The 22,422-nt window shown below is 38.6% G+C and overlaps 1 protein-coding gene across 4 annotated transcripts in view; it reads right to left on the minus strand.

Moving 5' to 3' along the window:
* The window catches only part of OSBPL3 (oxysterol binding protein like 3), an 82,820-nt gene that overhangs the window by 26,936 nt on the left and 33,462 nt on the right, over nucleotides 1–22,422 (minus strand). For 2 of the 4 annotated variants that reach the window (XM_054273984.1, XM_054273982.1), the window contains exons 3-11: nucleotides 15,186–15,428; nucleotides 8,707–8,823; nucleotides 8,455–8,508; nucleotides 8,133–8,246; nucleotides 7,217–7,387; nucleotides 2,666–2,792; nucleotides 1,750–1,853; nucleotides 1,513–1,605; nucleotides 755–911 (exon numbers count right to left, since the gene is read on the minus strand). In XM_054273984.1, coding sequence (XP_054129959.1) covers nucleotides 755–911; nucleotides 1,513–1,605; nucleotides 1,750–1,853; nucleotides 2,666–2,792; nucleotides 7,217–7,387; nucleotides 8,133–8,246; nucleotides 8,455–8,508; nucleotides 8,707–8,823; nucleotides 15,186–15,278 — 1,030 coding nt within the window. In that variant the 5' untranslated portion in view covers nucleotides 15,279–15,428. Of the gene's footprint in view, nucleotides 1–754; nucleotides 912–1,512; nucleotides 1,606–1,749; nucleotides 1,854–2,665; nucleotides 2,793–7,216; nucleotides 7,388–8,132; nucleotides 8,247–8,454; nucleotides 8,509–8,706; nucleotides 8,827–15,185; nucleotides 15,429–22,422 lie in introns of all 4 variants that reach the window. The other 2 variants (XM_054273983.1, XM_054273980.1) reach the window with 1 other exon arrangement.

The following is a 22,422-nucleotide window of genomic DNA, read 5'->3' on the forward strand; positions in this document are numbered from 1 at the left end:
ATGAAGTTTACTACTTGCATACATTCCTTACATAACAGAATCAAGATACATCAGCACCAAAGGGGAGCAGCAAGCAAAGAATGCTTATTGATACCATCAACCATTATCTGTGCCAAAGGGGACAAAGCCAATTCTCCCAAAAGCCTTTCAGCTATAAATTTAAGTGCCTCCCTCACCAAGATCACTTAAACAATAAAAATGTTTCTGCTGCGAGGGTGATGGAACAAAGCATTGCTAAATGAAAAATGATTTTGAGGGAAGAAATATTTCTAGTCAAGCTCCCCCTCTGGCTGCTTTGCATGATTTACTCTCCTGTATTCACTAAAAATAGGTTACTACCATAGCAACCCTTGCATCACCAACAAATGTTGACTCTGAACCACAGTGAAGCACACAGAATATAGAAACATAAATGTGCCCATATGCACAAATATGCGTGCAAGCACAAGAGAGTAAAGTCTGCTGTATGTATTTCTAGCAGCTGATTTTAGGTAATTTACCTTTTGGCAACAAATAAAACAATTTAGGCTTTCAGCACATAAAACAAGAGGTAGTTTTCTATTAAATAAAAACTGTAAAAAGTGGGAATTAAGCCACCTTTTTCAAACTACTCAAGATCTCAACACTTGCAATTCCTCAAGGAAATTAAAGGAAGGGTGTTCTCTAAACAATAAACTGGAAGCATTCTCAGAAGTCATATCATTATCTAAACTGGGATGATATAAAACCATTTATAAAAGACAGTTTCATTTACCTTTATGTGCAACGTGAAATAAGTCCTCTTGCATTTTAGTAAATTCTGATGATGTTTCAGAGCCATCAGAGTAATTTTTCTCCTCTACAAAATCTATTGTAGATAAGTTTGGATTGGAAGCATGCAGTCTCATAGGGGCAGAAAATACTGAAGGCACCTGTAAGTAGGATAGCAATTTGTGATGTTTTTATAAACAAAAGAAAATCTTGTTTTATTGTACCCACTTGGATTCCATGTTGGAGACACCAAAAATAAAAAAATTACTGTCAATTATCAATTGAAACTTTGAATGGATGACACCTGGCAAATGAAACCAGACATATAACTTCGCCCAAGGTGCCATAATGGGAGATTGCCAAACTCAAAAAAACAAGCCCATTGAGAGCTGTTACATGTGCTAGGTTATTTCCCCCCCTTATAAGTATCTAATCAGATATCTTCTGGGTGCAAATGTGCACAAAACTATCTAGGGAATTTGCAAAAATCTGTACTCTTGAAAAAAACCAAAAAACCCCAACAAATTAGAGAAGACTGACGATGGGTAAAAAACACAACCAGTGTCTGAAGGTAACAGGACAGATAGTCTATTGCAGATATCAATGACATCACATTTGTGTTTTGTCTGAGATATTACCACTTAAAATGAGCTAACACAGGACTCTATTAAAAAGGATTCATATTTCCTTAAGTGGTCATGCCAAGAAGTGATCAGTAACTAAGGTTTGGGGGAAGGTGGGCTCTGAAGGGACTGAAGTTACCTGTAACATTCCTTTAGCCTCTTTCCCAACAACTCTGGATCGCCACCTCCTGTGTGTTCTCTTTTCCTTCTTTGGGCTTTCAAAAGGTCCAACCTTTTAACAACACACAGGACAAAAGCAATAGAGACTGCCATAAATCCAATAACGCTAAGAAACACCTCAATTCTTAAGGATTTGGGGTTATTTTTTGGAATTGAAAGGGAAATTAGTTTTTGCTTTTGTTTTTAAACAACAAACCTGCATAGCATTTATAGCAGGCGCTGAATATGTCCTGTGAAGAACATCCATGCTCTGTAACAGCTGGTTCATTTCCAGTAAATATGTGTGACAGTTGGAGAGGTCTGTTTGGAACAAGAGAATGTTTTCAGTTGCCCTAAAGTAACAGACACACTGACAATTTTCTTTCTTTGGAGGTTAATCCTATTTTAATTGCAGCTAGCTTAAGTTATTCATTGACTAAAAGCATTAGACTGCTGGATAAAATCATTGTATCCTATAGTCAAGTTTAAATTCAAAATATTGAAATGCATCTGTGTGGTGTGTATAATGATTATGATATCTTCTCCTAGCTGCATGCAGAAAAATGAGAATAATGTGGTAATTTCTGCAGTTTGAGATTTGTCAGAGCTCCTCATGGTGAGGGTAACAATGCCACAGGCATCAACACTGAATTGTACATTCAGACCTAGAGGTGAGGCTCCTCTGCATTAGAGATGAAGCTCACTGGTAGGTAGAAATTTAAAAAACAAATATCACATAGACATTGCCAACATGAGAAAGATCTTCCTGCTCTTAGTAAAGCATGAAAGCAGAAGGTGACTTTGAAGTACAAAGACTTAGTGCTTTTTAAGTTACTAGGTTTTGGATGTTCAAATCTTACTACTGAACATGATGTTCCTATATAAAAGAAAATGTACTGAAATGCTCTTAGCTTCTTGAAGAGCTGCCCACAATTGATACCCCCACTTCCAAAATTACCAGTTCTTTTGGAAAAAAAAGTGAGTAACCACTTAATCGACAACCACATCTTTCCTTCCTCCAGCTTCAGAGAAAATTCTAACAGCAATGACTACTTAGTGTATAATACTCTCATTGTTAAGGGAAAACTAGGGAAAATATTAGGCTACTTTCAATTTTCTTAAAATATAATTACCTCTTGAGCATTTTTCCATGTCTTCAGAAGACTGTAGCCAAGATGAAATCCTTGACTCATTACTCGAAAAAGAAAATGACAAATTACCTCCAGTTGATGTTGAATTCTGTTTGGTCAAGCTGCCTGCCTGTTCCAAAGAAGAACGAGTGAAGTATTAACACACAATATTTTAATGTTTTATGCACAAATTCTGACAACCAGCAGTTGAGAACCATGATCATGGACAAGGACTGAAGGCATCAATTACATGGAGGGGGAAGAAGTGTATGATCTGGACTAGGTATACAGTCATTGAGCACAATGGCATGATAACTAATGTAACTGCTGTCCACAAACAGCAGAAAAACTCAAGGAACCATGAAAATTTGCTGAAAACTAAATTTTGAGGAAGGGCAAAGTTATGCAAAAGTTAAGTCAACTCAACATAGTCTTAAGTTGCGCCAAGGGAAATATAGGTTGGTTATTAGGAAAAAGTTTTTTACTAAAAGAGAGATCAAGTACTGGAATGGTCTGCCCAGGGAGTGGGGGGAGTCACCATGTGTTTAAAAAAAGACTGGATGTGGCATTGGTGCCATGGTTTAGTTGAAGTGTTGGGGCATGGGTTGGACCCAATGATCTTGAAGGTCTCTTCCAACCTATTGATTGTGTAAAATAATTAAAGTACTATATCTGAAGAGGACCAAATTCAGACATTCTGTTCCTCCTCCACACTTCCCAAAGAAGCGCCAAAAGTAGCTAAGATGTAACACGCACATTTGTTAATGCTATTTTTCAGTGTAAAAACAAGATATCATTTAAAATTTTGACGCTAGATGTCATTTAAAATTTGACACAAGCTTGAAAGACTTCAGCTCAACAGTCCTTGATACAGGGATGGCCATACACCTTATCTGGGTAAAGACTACCCTTTGACAACACCTCAGTAAACATTTCCACACTTAGTTCAATTTCAGCTGTGCCCATCATCAGATGCTTCAAGAGGTGATGGAAATTCTGCATAAGAGCTAACTGAGGAGTATAATTATATAGCTTCCAATGGCAAGAAATTTTTACCCGTACTATTACCAGTTGAATGCAGCCTATAATGCTGTTTTCTTCTCTAACCTAACTACAAATAACAGCCATTCAAATACCTAATTATTTGTACATCTTACTAAACCTTTCATTTTCAACAAAACCCAGGTGAGAAGATGCACAAATCACATGCTTTGTCAACATCTTGTTAATAATCAGTTTTAAACTGTTTCATCCTAGTGCCTTTACACAGCCACATTACTTATGGTCATGAATAAAGCTGACTAAATTGTTTGGCTCTTCTCTGAAGCATGCAATTTACAAACTTTGTTACAACCTGCTGCTCACCTTATATCAGAAATCCAATAGTAGTAATTTTAAATCTATTAATAAGAAACTTCATCTACATCTCACTCAGCTGCACCTTCCTTAGTTGTCCTTTTTAAGTTTACAGCATAACCACCAACGTGAGTTTCAGAATAAAATAAAATGCACCATCCATGTAATGTCATTTGGTATTTTGTCAGTATGCAATAGCAGTAAGCATCAGTGAGCACACTTGTTTTTAAATTAATCAATGCAGCTTAGCTGGCTTACTCCTACATATAGCTGTCCCGGCTTTAGTCATATATTTAGACATATACATACACATATACATATATATATCCAAATAATCTCAGCATCTTTAAAAGCACAAGTAAACTGAATTTAATGATGGGCAATTATATTGGCATTTTGTGAACCAATTTCATGTTTATCTCTTCATTAATTGGCCTCACCTAACCAGTTTTTCCAGAACTCAAAAACATAAGTGAGGTGAGCATGAGGAAAGAAGGAAGTAGGGATTATGAAGAAGCAGACAAGAGAGAGCTTGTGTAGCTCCAGTTTTCATAGTTTTGCTTTGGATCAGCACAGTTAAGCTTTAGAATCCAGGAATTCCACATAAACATGTGTAGATAACTACACCTGTCTCTCAACAACAATTAAAAAATGTGGAAACCAATCAGGTGCTGCTAAAAGCAAATAAAATGCAACTCAAATTTCACTTGATATATATTTCTCAAAATAACCTAACTGCTGGAGTGATATCAACTAACACCAAGCTAAGGCTGGTGTAAATTGGCAGACTTCCATTTAGCTTGAGCACAGCTAAGGTGATTAACTGCAGCTTAAGAACTATCCCCTTCTATTTTTCACATGAAAATAAGTAGGGCTTCTTTGCAGTGCAAATCTGGATTAATAGTCTGAATTAAAGCCTTTCATGCCAAAGAAGAAATGGTTAGTTTCCTGACAGTAAGCAATAGATTTTAGATATGCTGATCACATAGGTTTCTTTGGTGTGGGTTTTTGGGTTTGGTTTTTTTTTTTTTTTTTTTTTTTGAGGGCACCAGCATAAATATACCACGGACTTTGCTATGTTCCACTTCTGCCCTTGATATTCTCCCCTGCTTCTATCCCTGCTGTCTTTCAGGAGAAAATAACTGAATGTCCACGGGAGACTTGCCCTTCCCTGGCAGGCAGTGCCTCAGGAGAGCAGGCTGTCAGGAGAGCAGGCTGTCAGAGCCCTGGAGCTGCTGCTGGCACACGAGGTGCTGCAGACAATTCTCTGCAGAGCAGCCTGGTTACCGCAGGGTGAGTTATTGCTCCTTCAGCTGCCCACTCACATTGACCCCTCCTGCTCCACCACGAGCAAAAAGCTGCTCAGACACACGTCTGTGTTTGCTACAACTCATTCTCACTCACAGGATAAGGTGAGGAACTGTGGGTATTGGAGAACAAGCCTGCTCAGATCATAAAGTAATTCCACCAGGGAAAAGCAAGCCTTGGGTAGAAGGAGAACAAGAAGGGCACTGCTGCTTAGGAGTCATTCTGGAGCTGACAGAAACAGTTACTACATCTCAGTTGTAGTAACACAGAACCATTTGGGGTTTTTTTTGGATTCTCAAAAGCAACCAGTGATTCTACACTGCAGCAGAAGAGTTGCTTTGGGTGAAGGTCAGCCAGCGCACGTACAGACAGCTCCAGGCACGGAGGCTGTGTTCAGGCACAGAACACACAGCATCTTCCATGAAACTGCAAAGAGGTCATTTATGGGTTGGACTGAGCATTTGTCAGGCCATTTGTGAAAGTAATTCACAGACTTGTGGGATCTCAGCCTCTCAGAATTGGGGTGCAGGGTGAACAAGACCACCCCTGGGGGGCTCGGGAGTCCTGGAATGTTGCCAGAAATGTCTGGTGGCTGGACTTTGATCCCACATGGGAGATGACATCAGTATGAGGACGGGAGGATTTCACTGGGGTGAATGGTGAAGGGATAAGTTAATTGGAGTGTGAGATAAAGGGTTTAAGATTTCTGTACAGGGGGGTCTAGAGAGGTAAGATGGAGGAATTGGGCCGTGCCCTTCTCCTTCTTCTTCTTCCTCTAGGCCTCCATCTTCTGTGGTGATGTTGGCACTTTGGGATTGGACCTTACTAAAGTGCACTGGTTAATAAGGGTGAAAGGTATTGGAGAAAAATGATAAATATTGTATACGTAACTCCAAGTATAAAGATAGATGACCGCCCCAAGAGCTCTCAGCGTGTGCCCATGGCTGACTGCTGAGCAGAACTCTGTCAGGCCAAGAGAAAATCTTTTAGATAAGCATTTAATAAACACCGAGACCGAGAAAAGATCTGAAGTCCCTTCTCGTCCTTTGGAGCGCGGGCGGCCCAAGGCCACCTCGGGCCTTCCCAGACCATCTAAACAGCCGAAAATCTGACACAGACTTTGCCAAAAGAGCCAAGTTGACTGGACCCATCCAGACCCCATATCCACCCACAGCCCAGCCCTTGGATTGGTCTGAGTGAAGCTTCTGCCTCAGTTAAAATATAAACAGTGGTCTTCCTGTATTATTCATTGTATGTATAATATATTAAATACATAATATCTTATATAAATTTATATAATATAAATATATAAATATAAATGTATACAATTATATATAAATATTATATTTTAGATAATATAAATATATAAATAATACAACATATGTATAATATATACTCCTTGTACATATAATTTCTTGTATAATAGTGACTTGTATAATTCCTACGTACTCCTTAGTTAAGTGGTCAGCTGCATTCATGTAAAAGGGGAGAGGGTTTATAAGCTAAAGAACACACAGCAAAATGCTAAAGGGAAAAAAAATACCTAGCTGAGTGCTCTTCTGTGACTAATAACCACCAGGACATATCAGATACAAATACTGATACATGTCCCAAAAATTATGAGGATTCTAACTCAATATACAGTTTTGAAATTCACTGTGAAAGTACAATTTACTGGATTAAAATAGTGAAAAACTACTAAAAATTTAAAAACATCATAAAGGAAACTGCTCAGGTGTAAATCAATAAATAATAAATTTTCCTCTTGACATTTTACAACGTAACTGAAGTGCCACCAACAACTTCCATGACACTTTTTATTTCATGAACACAAATTAGACTAATTTACTTCCTTATGGAAGCTCATTATTTATAAATAAAAACGATTACCTTTCTACCTGGTGCAGAGTCACAGAAACCTGGGACAGAGTCCGTGGTAGTAGACACGGGGAAGAAAATGTTGTTGGCGTCGTGAGGGAACATGGAGATCTCGTTCTGGCGGTACATCCTGTGGTGGCGAAGCTTTGCTACCCACTCATCAAACAGCTCCTGAGACTTCACCTGCACAAAATTTCAGGGTGGATGACATTCACATTCGAAATAACTAACAAAGAAATGATGGAATTTTGTGCTCATCAGACAGCTAGCCTGGCTGACCTTTACTGGCAAAGTATCAGGAAAGTTTTTTCTATGGATGCTCCTACCAAAATGCAAACTCTATGAGCTTAGGCATGACAGAAAATCAATCACAAGATAAAGTCAAGGGAAAAAGAAACTACAGTTAGTAATTATGCCTTCCAATATAGAACACAATACTAGAGCAACTTACAGATTAAAAAAACCCTTAAAATTTGAATAAAGCCCCTTGCATTTATCATTTCTTAACTGCCATAGTTAAAGCTAGGTCAGTGTTTCATTAATTACAAACAGAAATTTGATTTTCTTGATGTATTTCAAAACAATTTATTCTGCAAGTATAAATCCTCATACTTGACCACAGAAAACACGTCTTATAGATAAGACAAGGATGAAGATACTGAAAATAAAAAAAATTGTGCAAGAAATGAAAAAAGCACTGCCAAACATGAGGCATCTTCAAAGTCTCTGTTCAGAACAGGGTTACTGATTCTGGGCTCTAAAATAGTATAATAAGACCTCTCCCATTATTAAGTGCAAACTAATCTGATGAGACTAAAAAGTTAATAGTGCAATTGAGAAACCTCTTGCTATAAAAAAAAAGTGCTCCTAGCTACAGAGCTAATGGCAGTAGTTCGGGAGCAAGGTTATTACAATCTTAAAGACCTACCTTAAGGTGGTATATCTGCTCCTCTGTATCCAAATCTATACATTTTGTTGATTTCTTTACAGACATGACAGAAAGTCCAACATCAATACAGCCATGAAGTTTTCCTCTCTCTATCTGCAAAAAAGTAAAAAGTAAAACCACAATCACTCCAGATGAAAGCAAAAGGATAAATATTACCTTCTGAAATCAGCATTTCTTCCCCTCTCAACCTACTGTTTAGAGCTACTGAAAACTCTGTTTGTCATTACCAACAGTAGGGAATTTTTGTTATTTTGGATCCTTGTTACTTTATAATGGCCTTAAAGGGTTTCAGATCACTTACATCAGCTCGGCATTTAGAATACTTCAAAATCCCTCTGTCCAAAAAGAAGTATCTCTGTAACAGAAATGCAGAGAATTAAAACCAAACAAAACATACACAAAAAGAAAAAGCCTCAATCAGAAAAATAGCACAAACACATCCTCTCTGCTTCCATTTCTCTGGAGAACACTTTCTCTGCTTTTATGTAACCTTTTTGTCAGAAAACCACACCAAATAAGTCCCACTCAAGCTTTCAGATGCACATTTTCCTACCTTGTGCCAGCCTTTCAGAGGCCATTTCCTCTTTTTCAGCAAGCAGCCCTCCTGCTTCTGTGGCTCCTGGGTACAATTCATTGCTCCCCGGAGTCCTTCCACAATTTCCCAGCTGTCCTGCTTAAACAGAAAATCCAAATGTAGATGTTATTTCTTCCAAATAACTGAATTTTTAAGAGAGATTCAAGAAGAAGAAGGCTATAAGAAAAAAAGACAAAACCCAATTGACGTTGAAATATAACCAAGGTTCCATCTTGACACTTTGTTATGCATCAGCAGAGATAAGATACTTTTTAATTTTGATAGAAACAATGCCACTAAACAAAACACAATTTTTATGACATCATCCTTCATTGAATTTTATATGTATCTTTCCTTGCATACACACAGTGCATAACCATAGCATAGGCACAATTTAGCAAAAAACCTTTTGCCATCAGAGATCGAAAATACCCTCTGTTAAAAGGATAAGTTTTGTAGGTTATGAAGCAAAAAATATGACACTAAAATTGAAGATCTTTTCTCCATACTCAGTAACTCAAGGTTTTGCACTTGCAAATTGCTGTAAAATGCAGCCTTCCTAAAGTAAAAATAATAAAATAAATCAAACTAAACTAAAAACAATATAAAAAGCCAGGGAAGTACTGTGAGGAATATGACATAAATGGAAACTACAAGAAAAACAGAAGTCACCCTTCATCAGATAAAACTAATTAAAAGCGAATCGCTCTTTTTGCCACCAGGAACTCTTAAATGAAAGACCCTACAGCAACAAACCAGAAGAGTCTAAATCTCACAGTATTTTTATAGCTTTTATTTATGGAACAACTACAAATGACAATGTAACATGAGTTTCAAGGTTTCTGATGAGAGATCTCATGAATTATTTATTGCCAGGACTTGGCAGATGTAGCATTATAAATAACTGACAGGAAATGGTGTGTGCTAGTACCATCCCCTTATATTTGAAAAAGATAAAGAATACTTTAATACATAGAGCATAATAAGAGAAAAGGACTAGTATGAAGCACATTAGGGAGAAGAGAACTATTCTAGATAGGTAAGCACTCATGGTGCTCCCTGTAAGATACATAGTGAATTATTCCCAAAAAGACCTTGGCTGGCTTAAAAAAAAAAAACTTAAAAAGAAAAATGAAAAAAAATTACAAAAAAAAAAATCAGCAAATGTGCTAGCTCTCCTCATTTACACATTTTCAGAATCCTTAAAATTAATCTCTATAAACTCAGAAAAAATTACATCAGGTAATATGCTCATTACTTATGTAATAAGGCATTAAAAGCAAGTCAATTTTGAAAGAGCATCTAATAATTCCACCACACTGTTGGTGGCACTCTGATATTTCTGTTGTTTTCCTTGTGCCTCATTTAACAGACCAAACTGGTAAGCTGCTCTGCTTTCCTGCTTGCAGTTTAGCCTGCCAACACTCACCACACAATGAGCCACAAGCAGTGGGAATGTGGGGCTGGGCAGCTCCTGCCAACCAACACCCTACAGACCATCCAGTGATGTTGTACTACCTCAACACAAGTCAAAAGTGCAGTTGTCCTAACCAAAGTTTTTATGAGGGGACACATTTTGTCATATAATTCTAGTTAAGAACTAACAGCTACAGCTGTGAGATTAAGAAAAATGTTGTGTTCATGGTTTTGTTTCTTTCTTCTTGAAAGTATCCAGAAGAACTTAAAGGTGCTTTGCCCAAATACCAAGCAAGCTATTTCTCTTGTCATGCTAAAATATATTAAACTGCAGTACCCAAGCATGTAATTTTTCCACTGAGAATGAATCTGGTAGTAGTGAACAGTGGATCTTTTTCAATATTCTAGTGTTGTACCTAACCAAAGAACTTTCTCCAGTTTTGGGATCAAGTTTCCACAGTTTGGTTAAGCATAAACAGAATACATCATTGATTGAAGGAGACAAGCAGAAATTTCATCTCAGTCAAGGAAGATTTACAGTATCATAGATCATCTTGGTTTGGAAGGGACCTTACAAGATCAGCTAGTTCCAACACCCCCCTGCCATGGGCAGGGACACCTTCCTCTAAACCAGATTGCTCAGAGCCCCATCCAACCTGGCACTGAACACTTCCAGGGCTGGGACATCCACAACTTCTCTGAGCAGCCTTCAGTGGTCTCAACTTTCACAGTAAAAAATATCCTAACAGCTAATCTAAATCTCTCTTCTTTCAGCTTAAGACCAATCCCCTCTGTCCTATCACTATGTAAAAAACCCTTCTCTGTCTTTATTTGCTCCATGAAGTACTCAAAAAGGCTTCAATAAGTCACCACGGAGCCTCATCTTTCTGTAAGGATAAGCTTAGAAAGAAAGGGACTCCTGAAATGAGACAGACCCATGATACTGGATGTGTGAGGTGAAAAGAATAAGCTGAGAAATAGCTCAGTCAATTACACTCATCTGGAATAAACACAGTGTTAATAGTTCTGATCAGAATACAATGTTCTTTAGTTCTTTTTAGTACAGAATACAACGTTCCCTGCATCAAAACTCCGATTTTGCCTGGACGTCTCCTGTAGTCCAGACACAAGGTGTCTCACATCCCTGCAGGAAAGTAATCTTTATCACAGTTCTCCAGGTGAGCAATGTATCCTAGAGTGTGCCTTCTCAAATAAAAAGTGTGAAAATGGGAAGAAAATCTGAAGTGGAAGCACTGCTTCCCCTCAAGCAGGCTTGACATCCTGCCAAATCTCAGGTAGAAGGCAAGTCTGCTACTCATCTCTCTACCCTGGGAACCTCACACTTCAATTGTCAGCTGTACATAAAGGTGGCTGAGCTGAATTAGAAATGGATCCTCTTAAAATCTCACAGAATTAACAGTTTGGGGACCTGCTGGATACATGCAAGGTGGCATGATGCATTGAAAGAATCTGGTCCTCTTCCATATACATCCTTCCAGATGAATCCAACCTTTCCCACCTGAACAAACTCTCCTATTTTTCAAAAACACTGTTTCTGTGACTGGTTTTGGTTTTCCACCAGACCCTACAGATCTTAACCAGGTTTTTTGTTTTGTGAGAGATTTGACACCTCACTGAATGAGGAAAAAGCATCAGCTGGCTATTCCTGGAGCAGCTGCAGAAGTGAAAGAAAACTGCTTACTCTCTAAAATGAAGGCAAGTGAATCAGGCTGGTCAATTATCATCTCTACTCATCCCTCTGAAATGGCAGAGGAGCAAACTGGAGACAAAGGATTTCCTGAAAGCATTCAGATTATACTCCCTTTTGCTTATTCTTACCCCACAATAGGGAACTGAAAGAGATAGCCCAAAACAGGGCACTAACTTGAAAAAAAAAATGACACCCCCCCAAAAAAACCCCCCAAAACTGCCAGATGAATGGCATTAACAATTCCAGCATAAGTCTCCTGTCTAGATTGGTTGTGTTTTAAGATTATGATGCTACAAAAGATTTTTGCATCATTATCTGGGCCCAAATCTACACAAAATTATCAACACTGTATTTGCTGCCCAGGAAGGAATTTCACTTGAGGCTAAGGGAGGAACAAAATCTTTGCTTTTCTCAGGTCTAGAGATGCTCAGTTCAGATAGGCACTGAAAAGTTCCCCTGTACACATTCCTTGGTGCATACTCAGTCTATGGCTGAGGAAAAAACCCACAGACTTTGGTCTTCAGAGATAAGTACATTATTAGGTAAATGTATTCATTTTCTTTGTTTAATATAATGAAAGCCTTCTCATTTTCTGCAACATTCTGCACCACACTGCTCCTTAAGGCAAATTATTTCAGGGGAAAGTATGAAGTAATGATTCTGAATGGCTCTCAGGCTGATGCTTGCAGTTGCAGCTCCCTGAAGGAAACAGATGACAGTGCCACACTCTCTTTCAGTGCAAAATGCAGTCAGTTGTACCAAATATTTTAAACTGCCAAAAATAGAAACCTACTTTGTGGAGGATAAGGGTTGGCATCAGCTGCAACTTAGGCATTTGTTACGGTTCATAAAATTGGCAGAAATGATTTAATTTTCTTTTATGGAACAGGAGGTTTTTTAAAACAGTTCTCCTGTCACAAAGCTTTTCCCTGGTGGATATATTTTAAAAGTTAGTTAACATATTAGATTTAAAAATAACTAGAACAACATACCTTCTTTTGATCACAGGTCAATTTAAATTTAAGAAAGGTCAACACCAGTTTTCTTTCCTCACAAAACTGAATTTGAGTTGTGTCTCTGTGGAAGAGATCCCTTTCCCTAACTGAAGGAGAGGGGAACAGAAAAGCAAAGAGGTGGGAAGTGGAAGTAGCCTCCAACTTTCCACGGGGCTTCAAAGTGAAGGTGAATTTATTGGAAGAGGATTAAGTGTTCACCTGTTCAGTTCACACAGCAGTGTACCAAATCAGGCTGGAAATGGGCACCAAATGTAGCAAAGGAAGAAGTGGATACCTCAAAGTCCTGCAGCCCTGCTTAAGTCAACTCCTTTCTAGCACAGTGGCTCATTTTCTGCATCACAGGAATCCCACAAACAGCCCTCCAACTTGGAACTAAACTTTAGCAGACACAGCAGCCTGGCACTACTGTGTTTCCACATCCCAGCCTCAGGTCACCTATTTGGTTCTGGCATACACTAGCAATAAAGTCTGCATGCAGGAAATCCAAAGAGGCTCAAAATTCAGATCCTGCTAGTTTTTGGGCAAATTTCACCCTGCTCCAACTCTTCTTCCCCTCCCAATGGTCAGACCTTCTTTCTACTTAATCAGATTCAAAGAAGTACTGCATCAGAGCAGCAGCACAGAGAAAAGCACCCCTCAGGAAGATCTGTCACTAACCCACAAGCCATGAGCACAAGGGATGCCAGTGTTTGAAGAAGGAATAAGAAGCCCTCCATGGAGCTAGAATATGAAGAAAAGAATATCAAAATCATTGCATGTCACTCCCTAACCTGCACAGCACCTGGCAACATCATTTAAACTTGCAGGATACTATTAATAAAAAAGTATCAGTAACAGTGTTACATCCCACTATTCTACCAGGATTTTGAAACAAACACCAAAACAAATCCAAACAAATGAACAAAAGCTCCTGAAGGTTATTGTACATGTGGTCCTTTTTTGATTAGAGGATTCTTAACCATTTCATACAACTTTAGATGGTTGTTGTTGTCTTAATGGAACACCTAAAGTATTGTCATTTAAACTAATATACAGATGGAAAGGGCAAATAAATGGCATTATTATGGTTCCTTATATTGGCTGTACTACACACCAGTGGATTTAGTCATACTCATGTAAATCCTATCATTTAAATAGTAAATGATAACACTTGATAGACACGAACTGTTGAACAGACAATACCAAATCTTTTAAATTATACTTTCAAAGGTAATCTCATATGGAGGATATAAAAAATAGTATTGCAGGAAAACAAAAAAGACATCCTGCGAGCAAGGATCTTATTGTTCAGTATTTCAGAAATGCACAGCATTTCTCACAAGTGCAGCACTTCAAAAGTCATAAATTGTTCAGACATTTGTCTGCCTTGCCAACTGCATGAGCAGGGCCAGAAGTCCTAGAAGAGCAGCTGCTGTTTCAAAACACAGCTGAGGGCTCCAAAGCTTTTGGGGGATTGGGATGCTCAATTCCAATTAAAATATCTGCCTGAGGCAGCTTCCAAGAGCTCCACTAAGCCAGCACTTGTACAGATAAAAGTTTATGCTGAGCACTTTGCTCATGACTTTGCAAACATGGATTGAGCACATTTAATTTTAATTCTCAGTGCAGCTGCAGGTCAGCATTTCTTGCCCACAAACAAAGCCATCTTCAGCAGCCTCACCTGTCAGGTGCAAACACTTGTAGACAGGTCTTTTGAAACTGAGAGGTTTAGAAAACAGAAGCAACTTCTTAGCAGGAAACAAAGCAACCTTCACATGTGGCACGCAGAAGCATCGTGTTACACAAATGCTCATTTTGCTATCTGCAGCTCTACAGCAAAAACCAGCACAAATGGGCATTCAAAGAAGCCCTGTGTCAGGTTCATGAAAAGTGAATTATCTTTCACACATCCATGCACACCTTTCCTTGGAAACTTGAAATAAACAGAGCAGTTACACAATTTTCTACCACAAAAATAGTGTCTAAGAGAAAAGATTTGGTATTTCAGGATCAAACCACTGAGACCAAGATGCTGCAGCAGCTCTATTTCACTATAAAGACACCATACATACAATAAGATAGAAATCAAAATTCACTGTAAGCATCCCAGTTTTACACATGCCTGCTATTCAGTAATGTGTGTTTAATGCATTTGACTCAAAACAAGATGCTGCTACCAACAAAAAAAAAAAAAAGAAGAGAGAGAGAGGAAAGCAAAGAAGTGACGAAATAAAACAAGCAAGCAACAGGAAAACAAGGTTTGAGAGATTTGCAGATATCTAAGAAAAAAAGTAAGAGCCAATCTTAGCAATGCTTTCAGCTTGGTGAAAAAGTACCTGTCGACTTCCCTGCTTGGAGGAGCAGCTGCTGGTACTTCTTGAAGGAGACAACATCTTCTGGGATGCACCAAAGTTTTTTTCTTCACTCATGATCCAATTCTGTTTGTGTCACATAAGCTCACTTAGAACACCATTAAAAGGTAATTTGGAAAATGTGTTGGAAGACTCCTCAATGAAACACCAAACTCATCCTTTATCCAAATGCAGTCCAGTGGCATGATCTGTACCCCACGGAAACTCCTAAAAGGGAAAAGAAAAAAACCACAACAGATTATCAGATGCTGTCTCTTGCTGCCACATTCTAGCATGAATCATAATAAAGCCTTTGGTTAACACAAGCTGAGCACATAACTGTATTTTATAAGAAATAAATTGAACAACCACTTTAAGATAAATTTGAAAGTCTCAAAAACGAATTATATAAATTTTGAATCCTAAAAACATTTTAATTGTTGCTATTTATTTAGAGGACAAAGCACAGTACCAAGCACCTTTTTACAGATTTAAATTAATTTTTAAAATTAATAAAAACTCACAAACAAAGTCATAAATATCTATATGAAATGGCCCAAAATAGATCCAAAGTAAGAGGCAAATATCCAATAAAATGCCACCAAAAATGATGGTGTAATTAAATAAATGTCTCTTTTTCTCTGTTCCTTCATAATTCAAACAACTAAGCATGGATTCATGTTATAAGGAAAAACCCCTCTACATAAAAGAGTAATTCCTAAAAGTAGTGAGCATGAAAACTTAGCTGCCTAGAGCTGTGCATGGGCACTTTTACCTGGAATCAGAAAGCTCTATCTACTGTCACATCAGTTGTCTCAGCAAGTGACTGGAAGAATAATTAGCAGTCTGTTTAATAACAGTGCTCCCCGCAGCACATGCAAATACAAGCCATGCCAGGAGCTCCCAGTAACGGAGCTCCAGCATGGGTAAAGGCTGTCATGGTAACTGAATACTTTTTAAAAAAACCCAAAAACCCAAAACACAAACAAACAGCACACTACAAAAGAGTGATGCTTTCCAAAACTTAAGGTGGCAATATAAATTGTGTAACACTTCAAATTTTATTGCCTCAGACAAAGAATTCACAATTAGGACGAGTCCAAGAACAACCAGTGATAAAGGTAAGGAAGTTTCCACAGAGAGATTTCATTGCTGAAACAGGGAGGTACTACTTCACAATTCCCTCACTTGCACTGTCACAACAGTCCTGAGCTGGGATTACTGATTATTGAAGTTTGCCATTCATTTTTTCCTTGAAAAGCCTTAAATTCTATTCTGAGAGAAGCAGTAATGTCAGATCCCTAGTAAAATATTTTGTGCATCTTAAGAATTCATTTTCCTTAAAAACAAAACAAAAATACATCAAAAGCCACAGACAAGGAAAACCATCCAGAACACAAAATTAAAACCAGGTGCTATATTCAAGATGAAGACAGCACTCTGCAGCAGAAAACCTCTCTCCCTGCAGCTGCAGTCTGAAGCATCCATCTTCTGCACATAAACCTTTTCCAACCTACAGGGCTTTCTGGCAATATAGTTTGCTGTAACATTTCAATCAACATGCCCTCTTTTCACCTGAAACACAATCTCCCCTCATGGCATTTACTTTACCTAGTTAAAAATACTCTGTAACCTCCAGAACAAATCTGTTCTACAGCGCCAACCTCCACAAGTGAGGTGAGAAATCAACGCTCCTGGGGGTCTTCCAGGAGTGAAGATGAGTCAGCTTGGTAAACATTCCAGGAACCATCAGACAGTGAGCACAGTGAAAGCCAAAATAAACCCCAGAACAGCAATGGCAAGCAAGGCCTCTGTGATTTGGGCCCAACACAGGGACTTGAGACTGAAGTTATGACTGAGATTAGGAGCAGTGCCTTTTGGAGAAGGCATGGTCACTTTCCATCCGGAAGATAATTTTATGTGGCATTTCATTAAGAACAAATAATTTTAACAGGTTTAGATTTATTTCCATTTTGTTTTCAAAGCAGGTTAGAATAGAAGCATCTCAGGTTTTTTACTATGGAGTAAATATAAAGGATAACTTTCTTCCTTACTTGCAAGATGCATTCAGCAAGACAGTTTAATGGTAACATCTGTATTTACAAGAACAGAAATACTCTTCCTGCAAACATTGTTCAGATACCCCCTTGAAACCAGGCAGCAAGTGTTCTGCTTCTGAGCAAACACACTTTGCTCAGATAAATCCCTGTTCTCTTCACTGGTCTTGTTCAGAATGAACACGTCAGCTTTCACTGGTGACTATCTGGCATTTTGGCAGTGATTGGCAGAGTTCATGGCAAGAAACAGGCTCTAATTTGCAGCAAAAAGCAGTGGAAACTTTTGCAGCAAAAAGCACCGGGTATATCTCCAGGACACACTAAATTTAAAATATACAATGTCCTTTGCTTGTTCAAACACACAGCACAATAGTTGTGATGTCCTAGAAGTGTCAAATAACCCAAAAAACCCCCTAGAGGTCTCTTGGACTTCAACACAGAGAAAAGCCACATAATCATAGGAATCTTTCTATCATCATGTTTCTGGTGTGGAGTCTAAATGAACTCAAGGTTTGGCTACACTAATGTTTTAGGACAGAGCAAAGGGGGCTTCCTCTGCAAATCTCCTGTAATAACAAGGTCTGCACTGCAGGGCAGTCTTGGAACATGGAAGCCAAATCCCTTTTGGATTAAATGTGCTCCAGGATTGCATCCAGTGCTCAAAGCACAACACCAGACTAGAGCTAGTGCTGAGGAGTCTTATGCAGGGGCTGATGTTAGGTCTTCTTCCTAAGTGATTGACTACAAGGATGAAGCTTCACTGCACTGCTCCACTTGCTAACATTGACGTCAGAGACACTAAGAAAGTTCTTAAGATCTCCTACAGCAATGTCATTTGTCCTTTTGGAATCAAAAAGAGTGTGATGGGCAGGTTTCCAGAATTCAAATGAGCTGAAAATGACTCACTACCCAACAAGAGGTGCTTGAACAAGGAGCAGGTGACAGGTGAGGTAAATCCAGCAGAGCATACCTGAAGTATTTTGTCAGTCTACTTCTAAAGTGGGGGTTTTGCATTTTCCTTTATTCCTTCAAATGAGTTACTGCATGAGCTGGATGAAAGGCTTTTCTTACCAGCCCTGAAGAATTCAGGAGTGAAAAATATGTCCTCTCTCCAAAGTGCTTTATTCTATTGGTGTTTCCCAAGGTAATAATTTAACTTATTACCTTGAGACTTCCAGATTTGAGCATGAAAAAGTGTATGTGAATAACTATCACGGCCCCAACTCCTCTGCAAAAACTGCTATGTATTCCAGCAACAATTTTGTGCTCCTTTTTAAAAATTTTCTTCAAGTTTAGAAGAGAAAAAAGAAAACTGTGACTGCCCTTGAACAATAACTCACTTATTCTTCTGGGAAAGTGAGAAAACACTGATCCTGCATCCCAACTTGACTGGCTTACAGCAGTGGTGACTGGGCCTCTCTAGGGCAAATGATATTTTGCAATACCTGTGGAAATTAAGGTCACCAGGTATAAAAGCAATTACAACATTAAAGCGAGCATAAAATGCAGTGTTATGCTAATGAAGAGAAGATTGCAACTAAAACTGATTTTTAAGGTCATCATGATACAATTGCTCCAGATTCATTAAAATTTACTTCTTTCCATGCCACAGGGTGGCCTCAGAACTGTATTTGTTCCCACATTTCTCTGGAGCACACAAGGCCACTTTTGTCTATTCAACAAAGACAACTCAAAGGTGTGAGGCTGAGGCAAATCCAAATAAATTTAGGACAGTAATTTTCACAAGTGCTAAGTATTGCCCTAATTCTTTTCTATAAAGCCAACAGCTGCAGAAGTAGGCCAAGAGTGCCTCTGCAAATGACCTCACCAGGTGCATTTTGAAGAATTAAAAATACATGAGCATCAAATATTGGTTAGAGCTACTACACCATAAGATGATAAACAGCACTTACTTCTACTTATCATGTGCTACTAAGAGCCTTATCATTCTATAACAATTAAAGATAATGTAAACATATGATAATATGTAAAACAGGAATACAATTCTTTTTTTTAAAAAAGTACCATCCCAGGTTGTCCTCAAACCTTTAAAATTGCACAGGTTCAAAGCAGCCTTGCAGTTCATGTCATCTCTCACAACTCTGAAAACAATAAGCTTACAGCAAAATCAAAGATTTTCCACATCTCACAAAAGAAGAGAAGGGAAAATCAGAAAAAAATTATGTAAAACTGCAGTAAAAAACCCCTCAACATTATGCAATTATTTTTGCCATGGTTCTGGAGGAAAAGTAAAGCCTTAACAGCTGCTTCAAAGCTGATTCAGCAGTGAAGGAACACTAGAGACTTTGAGAAGCAAGACTCGGAAGTGTACATCTCATTCTGTAGTCAATTAAGGTTTTTTGGATAGAAGAATAGTTAACAACATAAAGCCTGATGAGAGTCAGGTGGATACAGCAGGCATGGAACTGAGCAATCCAAATCAGAGTTGCAAGCAATGCTGAGTGACTTTTCACAGAATTAACAAAGACTTTGTGCTGAAACCTTTGCTCTGCAGCTATTATTAAATTACATTCACTCACATCTGCCTGGATAAACAAAGCAATAGTCTTCTCCTAGTATCGCTTTCATGTCTCTCTCAGTTATAGTTCAGTTTGCCAGCTTTAATCTATCCCAGTACCTTATCTGGCTCAAGATAGGAAAGAATTATTTATAGGCTACAGATACACCATGTACAACGATGGGAGGTGTCTTTCCAAGGCAGGTATTTGCTGTTCCTCAATTACTGTAAGATTCACACTACTGAAGGTCAAAGCACATGAATCCTGTTCTGTTACAGGCTATTCTCTTTACTAAAGAAAACTTGCAGAGACAAACACAAAGCAGTTTAAAAGAACTCTTATTGATAGGTTATTAAACCTATCTTTGAAAGCAAAGGTTCAAACAGCTTAGGGAGACTAACAATAACAGGAAGCATTTCAGAACTGCCTTCCATCAGATAAGTGATCACCCAAATCACAACTTCTCTTGAGCAGATGTTTTCATCAGCCATGGAAAAATGCTACTTGGAAGCAGTCTGTGACGCAAAGAAGCAGTTCCTTCTAGCCTGACTCCTTAAGGAGGCTTTTGTAGTAATTTAATCACGCTGTGTCACTGACCTAAAAGAGGAAAATTTAGTTCAAAGAAAACTCTCCTAATTGTCTAATCAAGAGAGACAGACAGAGAGGGAAAGGGGAAAAGCTGGACAAACAACAAACATACTGCATTTAAGGAGAGATTGCTTATCATGTATAATGTTTCTCACTTGATGAAAGAAAATCCTGTATGTTTCAGTGAACAGAAAGCAAAAAAACTCCAAAACCACAGAAATAGAAAACAAACCACAAAACAAAACCCCAAAAACAAACCAGTAGAACATCCCAAGACATCAAAGAACATGCTTCAATGTCAATCCAATTAGACCTTCTGGCAGCAAAGCAAATATTTGCTGTTTCACTAATAAGTCAATCCTTGCATTATAGATAGCAAAGATAATTCAAAGATAATTCAATCCTTACATTATAAAAATCTTATTTAAATTTAGAAATGGGTCATTCAGCATCCTGAAATATGAGTACATATAAAAATACCACCTTTTCCTCAAATCCGCCAGAGAAACTGACTATAATATTGCACATGACATGATTCATTTTAAATGCATACTCTTGACACTGTTTCCATCTCCCCAGGAGATCTGTGATAGATTGCACTTGTACCAAAACCCCAAACTTACTGGGTATATAAACTAGATAGACATGTTAAAAGTCTTGATGACAAGTGACACAGAAAATACACACAGTAATAGCAGTATTTTTACAGTAATTAGTCAGCTGTCTTACTACCTTTTCCACCCAACTTTCAATCACAGTTGAGAATCAGAACTAACAAGTCTAACCTAGCCCACAGGCAGGTCCTAAATTATTAAAATTCTTTTTCTCTCCCCATCCCTTTCAGGAGGAGGCCTGCCAAGGGCCTACCTGAGCTCAGGCCTCAGCAGCAGGACCGAGGGAGCCACATGCGCCCCGTCCCGTCCTTGGCAGGGCTCAACACCTCTCCAACCAGCCAAAAGCTGGGGGACACCAGAAACAACTTGTGACCCACTGAAAGAGGCGTCCACAGCCTCCCTGCCAAGAGGGTGGAGCACAAAACAGCAGCTCCTGAGCTGGGATCAAACCCTGGGCTGGGATCAGGTGCGCTGCACACCACAGGACTAACAGGGTGCAGTCCTCGCTCTGCTCAAACTACACACCGGGAGCTGGGCTGTTTGCACTGAACTGCTGCTCAGCTAGAGAAACCTCACAAAAGATGATCATGCAATAAAAAAGAGAGAGAGAAGCTTATTATCATCTTCAGTAAGGAAAAGAACAGGCACATGGTATCACTTCACAGCCTGTACTAAAAACCTTGGAAAGGCCCATCTCTTAGGGATAACATCCCTGAGTGGGAAACATTTGGAAGGAGCTTGGTTGTCTTTCATTTTTCTGCTCTTACTACTTAAAGCTTTGCTTTGTTCACTGAAACAAAGATATTTCACTGTGCCCTGAGGCTTATTCCTTTTCAAAACTGCAGTCACTATTGCTAAAGTGTTAGTGAAATACACACTGTTCGTTGTCCTGGATTCAGTTTTGATATGCACAATGTTAGCTCTGGAAACATCTGTCAGTCTGCCAGCATGTAGTAGATCAAGATCTTAAGACAGAACTGTCTGCACATCAAGCAAAAGACACCACTTTTCTGTCAAATCATTGAAGGCATCAGTGTAACTTTGAATCAGACTGGCTCTTTGTGACCTCATGAATGGCATAATGCTGTGAGATCCATAAATCCATCAAGGCCAACATTAAACAATTTATTTTATTAAACCAGCTGACATTTATTGGTTTTAACTATGGAGAAAGAAACACAAACCCAGTCACCTCTGGTTTCAAGTAGAATGGCAAATAAAAATACTAAAGAGTTTTGGTGGCCCAGGCATGATCCTCACCAAAGTCTGAAGGAAAATATCATGAGGGTGCAATGACCAGCAAACACACTACTTATCCTTTATCTCATGCAGGAGAGCGAGACATGTTCATTAAAGAGTGGCAGGATCCAACAAAGCAGGATCCTGTTTTGTCCTCTTTGATGTGCTCTTTTACCTTTCATACTTTGGCATCATCTACTTTCTA

Source organism: Melozone crissalis, unplaced genomic scaffold (genome assembly GCF_028551555.1).
Source record: "Melozone crissalis strain CALT ecotype California unplaced genomic scaffold, PUWL_Pcris_2 ptg000016l_1, whole genome shotgun sequence".
Classification (NCBI taxonomy): domain Eukaryota; kingdom Metazoa; phylum Chordata; class Aves; order Passeriformes; family Passerellidae; genus Melozone; species Melozone crissalis.